The sequence below is a fragment of the Ambystoma mexicanum genome, chromosome 12 (genome assembly GCF_040938575.1).
Source record: "Ambystoma mexicanum isolate Mex_15411 chromosome 12, UKY_AmexF1_1, whole genome shotgun sequence".
NCBI lineage: Eukaryota > Metazoa > Chordata > Amphibia > Caudata > Ambystomatidae > Ambystoma > Ambystoma mexicanum.
The window spans coordinates 1055564506-1055580438 of NC_090936.1; the positions used below are offsets into that span (position 1 = coordinate 1055564506).

Consider the following 15933-nt stretch of genomic DNA (forward strand, 5'->3'; position numbering starts at 1 on the left):
CAATTGTACAGATGTCAACAGAAGATAGCAACTGTTCAAAGCTTGTTTGCAGGATATACGTGGCCCTCGTTCTTTTGACAGACATTTGACACCCAGTAGATTCAAGATGAGGTGATATTAGTACAGAGCACTGTGCAAACGTTCTTGTTTTTTTAAATGTAAAGAAAAATAACTCTCATTTTTCCCATTTCAACACCTGGTTCAAATGAAAAGAATATAGGTGCGTGGTCAAAATTAGCAGGCAGGAATGCATGTTTGATTTGCATGTCTTTCAGGAGCACTAGGAACAATCTACTGTCGTCTTCTGTTTTACAGGGCTTGACTTAAGGACGTATATGAACATATCTCCAAACACGTGAACATGGTAATGTATGCTGAACTATACAACTAACTATACACGTTAAGCTTGTTAATGCCCATATTATCAGATGTACTCCAAACAAGTGATCTTGTAATCACTCCCATTACACGTTAACAGATTAGGCACAATAGCTGCTTATGGAGAAACTACGGTATAGCAGGCGAAATACATGCCAACAGAGACATGAGAACCAAGGCAACACAGACTGTCAGGTATCCAGACAAGCTTTTGAAGTGGGACTATTTTATTCCCTATTTTGGAAGTTGGAAGTAAAATGTTTTTTTAGTGAGTGCGAGTATAAATATATTTGAACTCTAAAGTATCTTTTTGTTCTCCATACTTCTTTGCACCTAGTAATTCACACAGCTTTCATTTTTACTTTAAGTTCCTCTTTAGGTCAGGCAGTAATAATAGTACAGCTCTCCTTCCTGTGGAAATGCTCTGGTGGTTCCAGTGATCCAAACAGGGAAGTGAGTGGGCACCACGGGTTAGAAGTCTTTCAAATCTTAAAGTCAATGTGAAGGTAAAAGTATGCAAACTGTAGTTCAGAAGGAGCAGGCTGTGACAAGTCTGGAGACACCCTGACTTAAAATTACAACAAAAGCTAGAGACCAAGTAGGAATACCAGGTCACATAGCCGCTCTCAATGGGGCCCAGACAATGGCTAATAATCTTTCAAAGTTTGAAAATGTAGTTCTTTTTCAGGTATCAAAAGTAAAAAGTAAAAATAAAAAAAGGAGTCTGTTGATTTTTAAAGTAGTAATTTATCCGAAGAAAAACAAAGCTGTCACTAATATCTTCTTAGTGAGGGAGCGGTTGCCGCAACTCATATGTAATACAGACTAAAGCCAATGCATTTCGGAAATTATTTCCTTCCTCAGGGCAAGTCTAATCAATTGCACGTAAATAACATAATGCACCAATGTCAGCATAACAATTGCATATATTTGTAAAAATAATAATGATGTCAACATACCAGTCAGTAGAGTTTCCAAAGGAAATTAAGAGAAATAAATGGAAAGAAATAATGAGTTGATTGTCTTGTAACAAAAACAGAAATCCAGTGATCCAAACATGTCTGTAGAGCTGTGCGTGTTGAAGCAGGCGGCAGTCTCCTATAAGTTGGTTAGTTCCTATGATTTGGGAACATTTTTACTCTATCGCAAAATAAAAGAATTCTCTGAATTCTTTATGTAAGTTAACCCCCTGATTTAGTGGTTGATTTATATCTCCTGCTCTGAATCGTACGCACTGCTCTTCAATTTCGGTCTTGCTTTTTTGCCTTTCCCCTGTCTATTCTGATGCTCTGGTATTCCGCTTTGACGCCCATGGGCTTTAGTGCACAACAAATAATAAAATGCAATAAATTAAATAAATTGTATATTGGGAGTGTTTGCCTGTTTGTAGGCAGTTAATGCGGCTGATACGCTGCTTATCTGTTTAGGGATGTTATCCTGGCGGGAGGTGATGTGTTGTGGTTGTTGCTATTCAATCAACCCCACCACAGGGCATTCTTGCTGCTTTCTTAATGTTTTATGTGATTGAGAATTGGCTGGATGCACTGGAATCAGGTGAGAAAACGCACAAGTGTTGTAACTCACCAATAGCTGAACAGGCCGGGGCGTTGCTCGACCTCGAATCCGCAGATAAGAGTGAGCTGCTCCAGATAATAGTTCAGCTCAAGCTGTGTGTTTCCAACCAAGGATACACTCAGAACCGAGCCTCCTCCACTTGGGGACCTCTTTTAGGCAATATAACCCTCTGCTGATGTAACAGACAGAGTGATGGATTGCTCAAAAGAGCGGAGATACCCACAGCGCTATGACAAGGCTGTAAAGGAAAGAAAGGAACACGTTAGACGACCCAACAAAAAAAGGAAGGTAACAAAACCCTGTTCTAGATGTTATCTACCTGTAATGCCCAGGGATGGAAGATTAAAGGAATGTTTCTCATAATAACCACCAGCTAGGGGTAAGTAGAACAAAAGAAATACGGTTACCCAGGCCTTCCTAAAGTAAATGCAGAAGAAATTGGACACCTTAAATATTCTTACCCAAGGGGAGGCAGGAATGGTACCAGAGGAAGAGGAAACAATGATAGTAGAAAATAACAAACAGGATGGTTAGTACAGGGAAGTACCCCGGACGGCAACGGCACGCAACTAGAGCCGGGGTGGTGCACTAAGCAGGATAGCGTCCAATGTGCACTAGGTTTCCAGAGAGGTGAACACACAAGCAGTTCCACACATGAAATAGTCCCTATGAATGTCAAGGTCCTCTTGAGTAAAGGTGGAAGATCCAGGAGGTGGTTAGCACAAAGAACACTGTCCTGATATCCTTTAGATAGGAGCAAAGAACATAGGGTAAGAGAAACAGGAGTGGGCAAGGCTCACCTGGACTTTAGCGCATGTTCAGCAGTAGGGAGCGATGGCTATCCCCGTCTGTTAGGACTCCAGCCAGCACGATTGGTATTGAAGTAATGGGCTGTAAGCTGTTACGTGGACACACCACGGGAGACTGCAGCGGATGATGGATCCCCAGAACAGTGGAGGTGGGATCCGCGGGTTGCTGCAGGAGTAAGAAACAGTCCGGTAAGGAGACCGGTTCCGGTTTGCCAGATTCGAGGAAAAGACAAGTAGAATTGTCAGAAGGAATTCCGAGGTTCGATACACAATACACGAGTAATCAGATAAGGTAGCTAAGAAAACGCCAATTAGAAGCAGCGTCTTCACCCGCGAGGAGCGTTATAACTCTGTTGCCGGTGGGCGGACCCTGACTTGCCGCGATCACCTGGTTTGACACGTGACATGGTACGGAGCCACGCGAAGCGACCCCCGCGTCTCCACGGCAACCTCCAGCGTTGAAGAAACGAAAGTGTGCTCTGCCTGCCGAAATCAAAACGAGCATTGCGGGAGCGGGATCGAGATGCTACACGTGTGCTGTTCCTGGACTGTCCATGTTGAGAAATGTTATCCTAGGAACGTGCTGGTGTGTGTTGTTGCTAGTCCATTTAAATAAGCAGTAAATAAGCGTGTTTCCTAAAAATGACATTACCTCAAAATGTAACAACTTCATGTGGTGACTTAACCAAACCAAGAGAATAACTGACAAAGTTCAAGTAGGCTGGCTGAGTTTATTTCACCTGACATTTCCTGGTCATGAGAAGGGAGCCTAAAAGCTGAGCATGATGGTAAAAGGGCAGCGATAAAATTCCATGGGTGAATGCAAAGTAAGGAAAGGGAAAGATGGTACCTTGCAACTCAGGGTTCAAGAGGAGGGGTGTAAAAGACCACGGTTGCTGAAGGAGAATGAGTCCTCCTTACTGAGAGTCTGACAGAGACAGCTTCTGACTTCGATTCCCTGGTTGCCATGCCTTCGGGCTGATGTTGGAAATTACTCCTGAAAAACACTGAGACCCTGAAAGAAGCATTGGTGTTTTTATAAAGCATCTAAAGCCTGAGAGGGTAGCTGAATAGCGTGAAAGACGCCTAGATCCTAAGTGGGGTGCTGAGAAGCCTGAAAGACTGCTAGAGCGTAGGGGGGTATTGTGAAGTTCTAGAGATCACCTGAAGTCTGAGAGGATTGGAGGGAAGTCTTAAAGATTCCTAGAATGTGAGAGTTATGTTGAGAAGTTTTAGAGAGCACCAATGTCCTGAGAGGAATACTAGGAAGCCTACAAGATGGCCCCCAAGAGGAGAAGTCATATGTTTTAGAAAGCGCCAAGCACCTGAGAGGGGTGCTGATGGATGCTTAGAGCCTGGGATGGATGATTTCCTGAGCGGGGTGTTTCTTAGTTTTGCAAAGCACCTTCCAGAGAGGGGTGTTGGGAAGCTTAAAGTACACAGAGATTGAGACGGATGTTGAGAAGTTTTAGAAAGTTTGTAGAGCTTGAGATCGGTGCTGAAAAGCTTGAAAGATACCTAGAGCCACAAGGGGGTATTAAAACGGATCCATTCAGTCTTTTGTTATTGTATCAAAAGCAGCTAATATTTTTGTGCACGTAAATTATGTACTGAAAACGGGTCGAAATTAAGATTTATTGAGCAGGAGCTATACGCATCTCCTGGGTATAGGGTATGGCCTCGTAGGGAGGAGCTACCCCTGGGAAACTGGAGCTAGTGCAGAGCTTGCCACAAATCTAACTTCCACATCAGATGTATATTTAAACTTTTTGTCCATTATAATTGCCTTTTTCCTAGTGAACCAAAAGTAGCTTCTGGTAGCTGTTGGTGTCAAGCTAACCAAGCTCTCCTGGGCTAGAAGCATGAGCGAAATAGCTCCCATCAATTTCGAACCCTGTGAAAATGTCAAATAATACCTTTTAGAAATATACGTTTTTTCCTTTCTTTTAAATTCAGTTGATTGGCTAAGAAAACTCCCTCTGCAGATGCTGAGCTAGTGTGCAGCTTCATGGAACAGACACTTAACTGAGTGAGTGCCTGGAAATTTAGTTGCTCTTAAAGTGTAGTGTCTGACTTGCGAGCCTATGCTCGTGCTCCTGGAGAATAGCGTCTGTTAGTCGGGTTTGTCTCTGACCATTGCAGCAGCTTGTGCTTCTGGAAGAGAATTGCAGCCTGGTGTTAAGCTGCAACAGAGAAACGCTGTCACTGACGTCCTTCCTGCATGAATCCTACCAATTAAACGACGGTTAGGGTGAAGTGTGACTAGAGCTCTTCGCATTCTTGTCTCTAGTGCCTCGCGCCATTAGCAGCCTGAGGCCTCACCACGCTTCTAACTGCCCCCTGCAGTGCCTAGTAAGCTCCAGTTGAGGTCAACAAATAGTCAACGCAAAAAGAGAAACAAAAGAAACGAACTCTGCTGAACTCTTCTGAAGTTACCTAACACTATTAATGTAACCACCAAATATAGATATTATTTCCAATTCCCTTACTTATCCTTCTAATTCTTGGAGCATTGACAGGTGAATGGAAGTGCCAGACCTTCCCACCTGATGTATGGACTTGCTGAAGGTTTGCCTTCTCTAGTTTTGTTCCTGGAACATTGTGCAAATGTATGCTGCGTACATTCCATAATGCTGCGGGAGGACCACTGTCAATTTTACAGTCTAGGTGCCACTTACTGAAGCAAGAGCCACGAGGACGATCACAACGCCCAATGAGCAGAGTGGCTTGTGAGTGTTACCTGGCACGTTGGTGCCACTGTTACACACGGCCATTTTAGGTCACCCATGCTGATGACATTCAGTGCCGTTTTGCATCATTGTGAGCTGCTGGCTACGCAGACTTTTGGGTATTGCCAGTGAGACAGTGAGAGGGGGGATGGAAGTCGGAAGAAGTGCACTGGCCCGCTGGGAGACATGGGAAGATTTAACAAGGTCTGCAATTTTGGGCAGGTTCTAGCCTCCAGCTGGGTGTATGTCTACTGAGGGTTCTGTGGTCAGACGGCGCAGTGATTGCGAGGGTGCTGTTTGGGTATGTTTATCGAGATGGCCTACACCTACTTTGCTGAGTAACTGGTGGGCGTGGCCCAAGGTGGGACCCAGAGTACATCTGACTTTGTAGGTCCAGGTGGGCGCCGGCCCCCCATGTCCTATGAAATGCAGGGTGGATCTATTGGATGGTGGGGTGAAGGGGAGCACGCCAGGAGATGTTGGGTACCAGCTGTAGGGAAGGCATGGTATCACAAGTATGACACAGACACAATGGATACAATTTGTAAAACCTTTATTGAAAATGTTGGGTTCGGAGGAACTCCTATGTTGCCCTATAACTGATATGGGAATAGTCTCGACCATCAAACGATAAACAGTCCTAGTGGAGTCCGTCAAATCAAAATGGCATATGCTAACAAACCTAATGCCCGCCCTATCTCTTGTACATAAGGTGTAAAAAGGAGAAATGTGTACAAAGGAAAAAAATCAGTGTTCAAAAGAATAAAGGTAGTTGAACTAGCTCTCCTCCTCACGTTAAGCCTCACGGAGTAAGGCTGTCCTTGTGGGCAGGATGACACACTCTGGCTCGGTCTCTGACACTCTAAGCAGTTCTAAACCGTGGATTGAGGCCTGCCTGGCCTTCTACGTTAAAGTTTCTTTCTTGAATTTCAAAATTGTACTCTAACGCAAAGTTCACTAAGGTCCCTCTCTGCCGGGCTCAGACCTTACCGCACACAAATCATCTAGGTCCCCCTCTGCCGGGTACAGACCTTTCACGTCACAGTTCAACACAAACTTGCCAGGGGGCTCCCTTCCCCAAGCTTATTATACTTCGGGTCCCCCACAACCGGGTTCAGACCCCCTTTTGAATGTTAAAGACTTTCGAATGTGCATGGCTCTCTTCACAGACCACTGCAGGACCACTTTGACTCAAAGTTCACGTTTACTCTCATTACAATTCTCTTTTGCTGTCTGTTCGTTTTATAGCTTCAAAGATTGTACCTTTCACAGAGACTTTCAAATGGGCTACTTCCTTTCACCGGACCACACTGTAACTTAGTATCGCTGATCTCACAACTGCGTTTTACTTCAAAGTTCATTCACAGGTTTGCCTTTCTTCGCGTCTCACCCACACGCGTGCAGCCTTCACTTGTGATATAATGTTGCTACTTCATTCGCTTTAACACACACCGGTCTCTCAGGTAACTTGCCAACTCACCGGCTGTGTGCGCTTCTTTCTGTTTTGCTGTTTCCAATTTAGGAGTCAAGATTAGTATCACAGGCTTGGCCTCACCTCCCCAACTCCACCATTCACCCGAGAGGGTCGATGGCGTCCTTGAAACACAATGAAATCTTCACTTGTGGGATCTGGCCTTCTCCAGCCGTCTCTCACGGTTTGTCAGAGGCAACAACCTCCAATAGGGAACCCTTGGGCTTTTTTGGCCCGCTGCTCTCGTCCCTTGGTCTGTTGCTCTGCTCCTGTCCGTGTACGTTCATCCCGGAAGTTCTGCTCGTACTCCGCCTTGCTCAGAGTGTGTCTTCAGGTGTTGCCTTTTATTTGTGTTTATTCGTGTGAGGAGAGCTAACTGGTATCAGATGAAAAACCTCCCAGTCAGTATTATCGAATAGAAAGGATAGAACAGGCAGAATTGTATCCATTCCGCTGAAAGTGAAGGGTACAGAGATCTTAGTGGGGAACATATATGCCCCAGGTGCAGATGGCCCACACTTTTTTCACTCTGTAGCGCAACATATTCAGAAGCACAGTGGGGTTCATACAGGAGATAATCTTACTGCAGTGATAGACACAGTGGTTGTCCAGATTGATAGTGGCAGTAGGCAGGAACTCAGAAGGGGAATCCTAAAACATGTTCAGCATTGATTGAGGAGTGAATGAAACTTTAGGGATATATGAGGCTCAAACATCCAGCGCAAAGGGAATTACTCCAACATAGACATGTTTATGACACTGTAAAGGGTGCTGAAAAAAGTTTCTTTGGGGCAGATCATGCAACTGTTTCAGTGTGCATTGCTCTGAATTACACACTCAGAAAATCAAATCAGAAAGGAGGTTGAACTGTTCTTGCAAGTGAACAGTACAGAGGAGTTTAGCATATCAGTGGCTTCGGAAGCATTCAAGTGAACCATGTGCGGAACCCTGATGAACTTGGCTGGTGAAAGGTGGAGAGCAAAGGCAAAAGAGCTTGGACACTTGGGATAGAAAATTAACGGCTAGAGGGAGAATACACCAACAGTGACTTGGCAGAGGGAAGGCAAGAAATGCTGCAGAAAGAAATTCAGGTGAAAGAATTGTTGACGAGCAGGATTAGTATGCCCTGTTCTGGACCAGAAGATCCTATCATGAATACACTAAGAAATGTATCTGGTTATTACAAAGGTAGCGGGCGCCCCTCTCTCGCAAGAACAGACATGATAACCTGTTCAGTGGTTATTAACCACTTGAGAGTTCGCAGCCACTGCTTTTACTCACTGTGCCTTTCACAGATGGGAAATATCCATTTGCATATCAGTCTTTGTCCTGCCCAGGGGCAGTCCAGCACCGAAATACAATGGCAACTCCAATCTGAACGAGAGTACCACCAGCAACCCCATACACGTGTTTCACCCTTGTTGGGGATCATCAGTGAGGTGAAGCTGATGCCTCTCTAAGCACAGTGAGAGGGAGACCACGTCTGGTTGCCCCCAGGAGACCTAGGGTTACCAATCCCCGGTTCCTTAAAAAATAGTTTTACAAAGGTAGCGGGCGCCCCTCTCTCGCAAGAACAGACATGATAACCTGTTCAGTGGTTATTAACCACTTGAGAGTTCGCAGCCACTGCTTTTACTCACTGTGCCTTTCACAGATGGGAAATATCCATTTGCATATCAGTCTTTGTCCTGCCCAGGGGCAGTCCAGCACCGAAATACAATGGCAACTCCAATCTGAACGAGAGTACCACCAGCAACCCCATACACGTGTTTCACCCTTGTTGGGGATCATCAGTGAGGTGAAGCTGATGCCTCTCTAAGCACAGTGAGAGGGAGACCACGTCTGGTTGCCCCCAGGAGACCTAGGGTTACCAATCCCAGGTTCCTTAAAAAATAGTTTTACAAAGGTAGCGGTGGTCTCCCTCTCACTGTGCTTAGAGAGGCATCAGCTTCACCTCACTGATGATCCCCAACAAGGGTGAAACACGTGTATGGGGTTGCTGGTGGTACTCTCGTTCAGATTGGAATTGCCATTGTATTTCGGTGCTGGACTGCCCCTGGGCAGGACAAAGACTGAAAGACTGATATGCAAATGGATATTACCCATCTGTGAAAGGCACAGTGAGTAAAAGCAGTGGCTGCGAACTCTCAAGTGGTTAATAACCACTGAACAGGTTATCATGTCTGTTCTTGCGAGAGAGGGGCGCCCGCTACCTTTGTAAAACTATTTTTTAAGGAACCTGGGATTGGTAACCCTAGGTCTCCTGGGGGCAACCAGACGTGGTCTCCCTCTCACTGTGCTTAGAGAGGCATCAGCTTCACCTCACTGATGATCCCCAACAAGGGTGAAACACGTGTATGGGGTTGCTGGTGGTACTCTCGTTCAGATTGGAATTGCCATTGTATTTCGGTGCTGGACTGCCCCTGGGCAGGACAAAGACTGATATGCAAATGGATATTACCCATCTGTGAAAGGCACAGTGAGTAAAAGCAGTGGCTGCGAACTCTCAAGTGGTTAATAACCACTGAACAGGTTATCATGTCTGTTCTTGCGAGAGAGGGGCGCCCGCTACCTTTGTAAAAGTATCTGGTTATTAGCCTTCAGGTTATGCCAAGCGAGCTGAAAGCCAAAGGTCCATTGCCGGCATTAACCAGGACATTGTGCACCCGACTTGAAACCCAGAGGTGATCAGTTAGCAGTTCAGAAAGTATTATGAGCAGCTATACGAGCCAGACAGCAAGCCTTCTTCGGTGGGGTTGACTGAGACTGCACAGCTGGAGGAGGATCTTTCAACGATTAAGCTGGTGAATGCATGCAGCAGCCTGAACTCCGGTAAGTGCCCTGGCCAGGTGACTTAACTCCAGGATCTATAAGATCCTGCCAGTGAGTCTGTTTAAAGTGATGCGTGGAGTGTATGTGGACTTGGATAGAAGGGGTCAGCTACCTGAAAGTGCACTGCATGCTTCGATTGCGATGCCCTTGAAGAGGTACTGTCCAGCATCCATGCTTGGTAGCTACAGATTGGTAAGACTAATTGACACTGATTGTGAGATCTAGTTAAAAGCACTGGCAAGAAAAATGGGGATATTCTATCAGAACGTGTGGATGCCAACCAGCCTGCATTTGTTAAAACTAGACTAGTAGCTGATAATATGTAGATGCTGGAGAAGTCCTGCGAGGTTATATCCCTGCTTTTCAACCCACTCCCAGTACCACCTGCTGCCCCTGGACCACTGGCAGAAGAGGATTGGTTCCCCTGAACATGTGGCCTTCTGAGGTGGAAAAGCACCAATCTATGAATTACCACAAGATAAGTCTGATCAGGCGTAAACCTCCATATAACTAGAGATGAGCGAATCCTACTTCTGTTCACCCAGCAAAGTCCTCTGAGGTTAGATCCCTTCTTCCCACCCCCCTACCCAGCACTACCCACTACCCCTGGAGCAACCGGTAGAGCCGGATTAGTTCACCCAGAACATGCATCATGGCAGAGGTGGTAAAGCACTGCCATCTTAATTACCACAATGAAAATTTGCTCAGGCAGATCGCCACATGACTGCAGGTGGCCAACTCCTACATCCATTCCCCTGGAGAAGTCCAGTGAGGCAAAATCCCAGCTTCCTAAACTGATACCAGTACCAACTGCTGCTCATAGTGCCACTGGCGCAACCGTTTGGTTCTTCAAAGCACGTGATGATGCAGGAGCCACGACAGATGCCAAGAATTAAGTGGTCCGGACACCATAAAATAACAGAGACTGTGAATAACTGTTTGAATTGTTCAGGAGGCAGATTTGAACATAAGGAGAGAGGGTAGGACTGAGGACGCTGGTCCTCTGTTGATTGCAATTCCGTTTGTTTTGCTGTTCTGTTCCTACCGCTAGCGACTCAGTTTCCCCTAATCCAGTGGTGCATAACATATGGGCCAAATGCAGCCCTTCAGGACGATGGATAGCCCTCCAAGTCAGCTGAGTTTAATGATGAACCTCAAGCCTGACCTCAAGTTAGTTTTTGTCTTTGCATCCTAATACCTGCAGTTTTACTTATATTTAAAACCTGATAAGTGTTGATGCATTAGAAGGCCATGTATCACATGGGTTACACTTAAAAAACAGCAATAAATAAAAATGACACCTCAAAACCCACATCATTGTTTTTAACTCAGATTTATGCACCAACACCCATACCGCCTGCTTATTTCCATTGACAGTCCTGCCAACTGTATGTGACTTGTGTGGTACATTCGACCCTCCAGCCAAATTAGTTGTGCATCCATGCCCCAATCCTTTTTGTGTTAAAAGGAAAGATTTAAACCAGACAAACTTCTGACAACCCACGTAGAATCTGCCACCTTATAGAGAAAACGGGTAAAACACGCAAACCAGCGATCCTCATCTCACTCGTTGCAGAAAAAACATTCGACAGATAAGAGCTAATTATGCAACCCCATCAATATGAATCGCGTTCAATAGCATAGTAACTGACAAAACCACCCTGGGACGGGGAACTAAACAAGGCTGCCCACTATCGCCGCTCCTCTAGGCCATATATTTGGAACCGGTATTAGTCGAAATAAGAGAGTCAACCAGAATAAAGGGTATAGAAATGGTGGGGAAATCCCATAAAATCATAGCATTCACAGACGACATGCTAGTCACCCTTTCAAACTCGGAACAATCACTACCGGCCCTAATACAACAATTAGAAGACTTTGGGAATATCTTCGGACTGAAAATAAACAAACAAAAATCGGAAATGTTCAATCTATCTGCAGACGACTCAAATAAAACAGGCCAAAGAGGGAATAAAATTCCTAGGCATTACCCTCACAAAAAAAGTATACAAATTGTATGGGCAAACTATCCCCAACTATTGACAATTAGAACAGACTTGACTAAACAGAACCCTCTCATGGTCATGTGGTGGGGCCGCATGACGACAATAAAAATGGTGACCCTGCCAAGGTTACTGTACTACTTGCAGACGCTTCCAATAAGAGTCCCTAAAGCCTTCTTTAGCCCTTTGAGTAAGGCCATAAACACATATATTTGGAAGAAAAAAAAATCAAAAGTAGCAATGACAACACTCACGGCCTCTGGGAACAAAAGGGGGATGGCATTCCCACACTTCCGCAGATACTAAGAGGTAGCTCAACTCAGGGTCATTACAGAATAGCTAAGGGAAGACCAAAGTAAAATATGGGCACAACAAGACAGGGCGGTTGTGGGATCACCCCTTCAGGGACTTATGTGGTTGGACAAAAAGAAGAGACACCCTAACACAAGGATAAGTGAGATACTAGGCGCAGGGCTGGACATATAGGATGAGGCAACTGGCCAGGGAACCTTATCAACGCAACCAGCGCCATTTTCCCCCTTGTTTGGCAAACCGGAATTCCCACAGGGATGGCCAAGGAGGCATTCAAGAAATGGGAAGAAGCGGGATGCCATAAATTGAGTTTATGTACCAATGGCAAATCCTGGGAACGTTTGAGGACTATGCCCAAGACTTTGGGGTAGAAGACAAAGATTCCAATACAACCAACTAAAACATTGGCTTAGCGCCCCACAAGTAAAAGCAGCAGCCACAAGGCAACTGTCGCCCTTTGAACAATTAATTACAACAAATATGGGATAAAAAATCTGGTCTCCAAACTATACAAACATTTGAATGACAATGAAGAGCAAATACAGTGGAACTACTTGAGGAGATGGGAGACAACAACAGGGGGGCCTATTGCTTGAAACCATTGGCAACACCTATGGGGAACGATTCCCAAACTAACGAGAGCAATCCAACTAAGAGAGATGTGGATCAAAGTGGTCCTCCAATGGCACTATCCACCAGAAAGATTACACACAATGTTCCCCAAAATATCCGATCAATGCTGGAGAGGATGCAAAGCACTAGGGGACACTGGCAGCATATCTGGAGAAACTGCCCAAGGCTACACGAACTCTGGGGGGAAATCCGGAACCAAATGAATGAAATATACCCGAAGCTAGACCTACTGGGGGACAATTTCTGGTGGTGTGGCATGTGGGATCCGGAAGCAAAGACACCACCTAAGACACTGCAGTGGGCCTGATAACCCTGCTAATAGCAACATGGCTAACAATAGCACAAAACTGGAACAAACAAGCCCACCCCCCAACAATACAGGAGTGGTTGTACAAAATATGGAACTTCGTAGCACTGGAATGAGTGAAATACAAGATACAGGGAGACCAAGGGAGATTCAGAAATTGATGGGGCCCGGTGCTCACCTATCTACATAGTACATGGTACAGTGGTGCCCACACAAGATAAAATACTAGACATCCTATGAACTCTATCGAACAAGTGAAAGGGGAGAAAGACGGACAGAACCTCTGCTGAGGCTGGGGGCAGTTCAGTGTTATATGATTATTGTTCTTTGTTATGTAAAAACCAATAAAAATATTTTCAAACCAAAAAAAGAAAGATTTATAGAAAAACTTCAAATTGGTTTTGATTGCTCTGTTGATCCCCCAGCCGTGGCAAGGGTTGCTCAGAGAAATGCCAGAAATCTATATTCATTCAAAGCCTTTTTGCCCTCACTTTTCAGTGTTGTGAAAATAAATACATTGGGTGCAGCCAGCATGAAAATATCTTACAGTGGCATATATTTGTCACAGTCAGCATGAAATGTGTTTTACATGTTGATGCTGGCATAGAGTAGGCACGGGCTAGGTGAACATGTTTTTACAGTGGAAGTGCTGGCATATGTTGGTCACTAGCAGCCTGAAAGTGTATTTTCCTCAGCAGTGCTGGCATATATTGTTGATGCAGGACTCAAGGTTTTTCTTTGGACACAGCAAGCATGAACATTTGCTGTAAGGTGTTCCTGTGTACTATTGGTGACCTGGCACCAATTGGAGTTTTTCCTATGCTCCCCTATATAACTGATGGTAAATTGTATGGCTTTTTCCACTCAGTTGTTAGAAAACGTTCTGTAAAGGCACTATTATTTAAAAAATGTTATTTGAAAGGAGTAGGAGAGGCAAGAGGAGGTTGAAGGGGTACCCTCCCACAAAAGGTATTTTACAATGGGCAATGTAAAAGGCATGTCGATATTTTTTCTTCTTGCAATATTTATTGCACTTTGTAATTGTACGTTACTGTTATTCAGTGGTCGAAGTGTAGGAAAAGAAGTAGCGGAACTATGTTCCCTGCTGGCCTGCCCCTGCTCCCCACAAACCCCATTGCCACAACCCCTCCCACACACAATACACCCGCAAACACTTGCACCTGCTGTTTAAAGGAACGTTCAGTGCAGTGCACTGAAAGTGAATTTTCAACTTCTTCCTACACTTTTATTTTAAAACAAAACCATTCCAGAACGGTTTCTTTTAAAAATAAAAGTATAGGAGCTGTACCAGGTAATTTAAAAAAGTATAGGAGCACCGCTCCCGCTCACTTCGACCACTGCTGTTATTTCAGCAATACAATCACAGTAAACCGTGTGCATCCTGCTGCTGGATTTCTGTGTCTCCTCTGTCAGTCAATACCGGTTTTAAATCCCTGAGTCTGGTGAAGTTGCTGTTGGCTCTTGTTCTGGTCTTGGGGGTTGCCCCTGTGTTTTCAATTGTTATTGCTGTATTTATTGCATACAATCACAGCTGTGAGCTCTGCACTAATGGCTTTCCATCTTGGGTTTCTTCCAGGAAGCTTCCCCTCTCATAGCAGTAGAAGACAAGAGAGTGAACCACTGAATTATATCCATATTATTGTACACTACTAATTGATCCCATATACAACCGAGTACATACCTAATGCTGCACACCTGCAAAGTTACAAATGGATGTGGATATTCCGCCATATGTACAATGATGGATGGTAATTTGTTTCCTTTTGCAGTAGGCATCCCTCTGTTTTAGAATATTTTTGGAGGTAACTTGGGAGACCGGCATCTCAAAGCAGTTAGGGAACAAAGGGGTCTTTAGTTGATTGTGTTGCACTTTCGGAACTATAACAGTCAATGTTCAGTTATAATGTTGTGGCTTTATTTTTTAGCCGGCGAAAGGTGGCAAAGGATCAAAGAAATCTCGGGGCAGCAGCAAGAGCAAAAAGTCCAAGAAGACCAAAGCCCCAGAGCCAAAAGAGGATATCCTCAGCCCGGCTGCCATGCTAAATGCCTATTACATCTCCCACAATGCAGCCGACTGCTTGACATTTCGGGGCTTCGGCTGGGCTGGAGCCCCAAAAAAGAAAGGGAAGGGAAAGAAGAAATAAGAAGACGGATTAAACCACAAAAGACTAAATTAGATAGCCACAAATCAAGATGCGCAGGTGCCAGTGTTAAGAGGACTTGCAGTATGAAGTTAATACTTGCAGGCCAAGATGTGCCTGCTTAGGCGCCATGTTTGTATTCAGTTCAGTGTTTGTCTAATAATGGAAGATGTTGAGACAGCAACCACTGATGTGCCAAGTGGGAATAGCCATATACATTACAATTCATTCATTTCATGCTTTCAATTATTCCAGTAAGGATCCAGCACCCCTAGAGCACGTTTTTCAATAAAGTTCTTCATTCTCATTGAATGTATTGTTACTGTAATGGAAGCTACGTGTGCTTGCCTTGACCTGGCTGCGCATAGCTTTTGCTGCCCCCTTTATTCTACAATATGTAAATCAGGCCCCGTTGACGCCCTAGTGTTATTATGTATTCTTAATTCCATGCCTGCCTTTGACACAATAAAGTTCTTGCTTCCATTTTCAGTTATTGTTTTCAGATTTCTGAGTATGGTATATTGTTCTCATAGCTTGTAGTATATCCGTACTATTCTGCCCATAACAGTTATCCCACATTAGTTTGTTCATAGATTCACATGTTTCAATATTCCCCTTCAGGCTTTCAATCCTCGGTCGATTAGGTTGTAGAAGTTCATTTTAGAGTCTCCACATAATTCGGCTGCAGGGATCTGTACGCATGCACTTTGTCGTGCACTGCT

General features: G+C 44.7%; 1 protein-coding gene across 3 annotated transcripts in view; it reads left to right on the plus strand.

The window, feature by feature from the left end:
- SMKR1 (small lysine rich protein 1) overlaps nucleotides 1–15700 on the plus strand; it is a 32886-nt gene extending 17186 nt beyond the window's left edge. For all 3 annotated transcript variants that reach the window (XM_069627764.1, XM_069627763.1, XM_069627762.1), the window contains exons 2-3: nucleotides 316–364; nucleotides 14996–15700. In XM_069627764.1, the coding sequence (XP_069483865.1) occupies nucleotides 362–364; nucleotides 14996–15214 (222 nt within the window). In that variant the 5' untranslated portion in view covers nucleotides 316–361 and the 3' untranslated portion in view covers nucleotides 15215–15700. The remainder of the gene's footprint in view (nucleotides 1–315; nucleotides 365–14995) is intronic.
- Nucleotides 15701–15933: the final 233 nt, after the last annotated feature.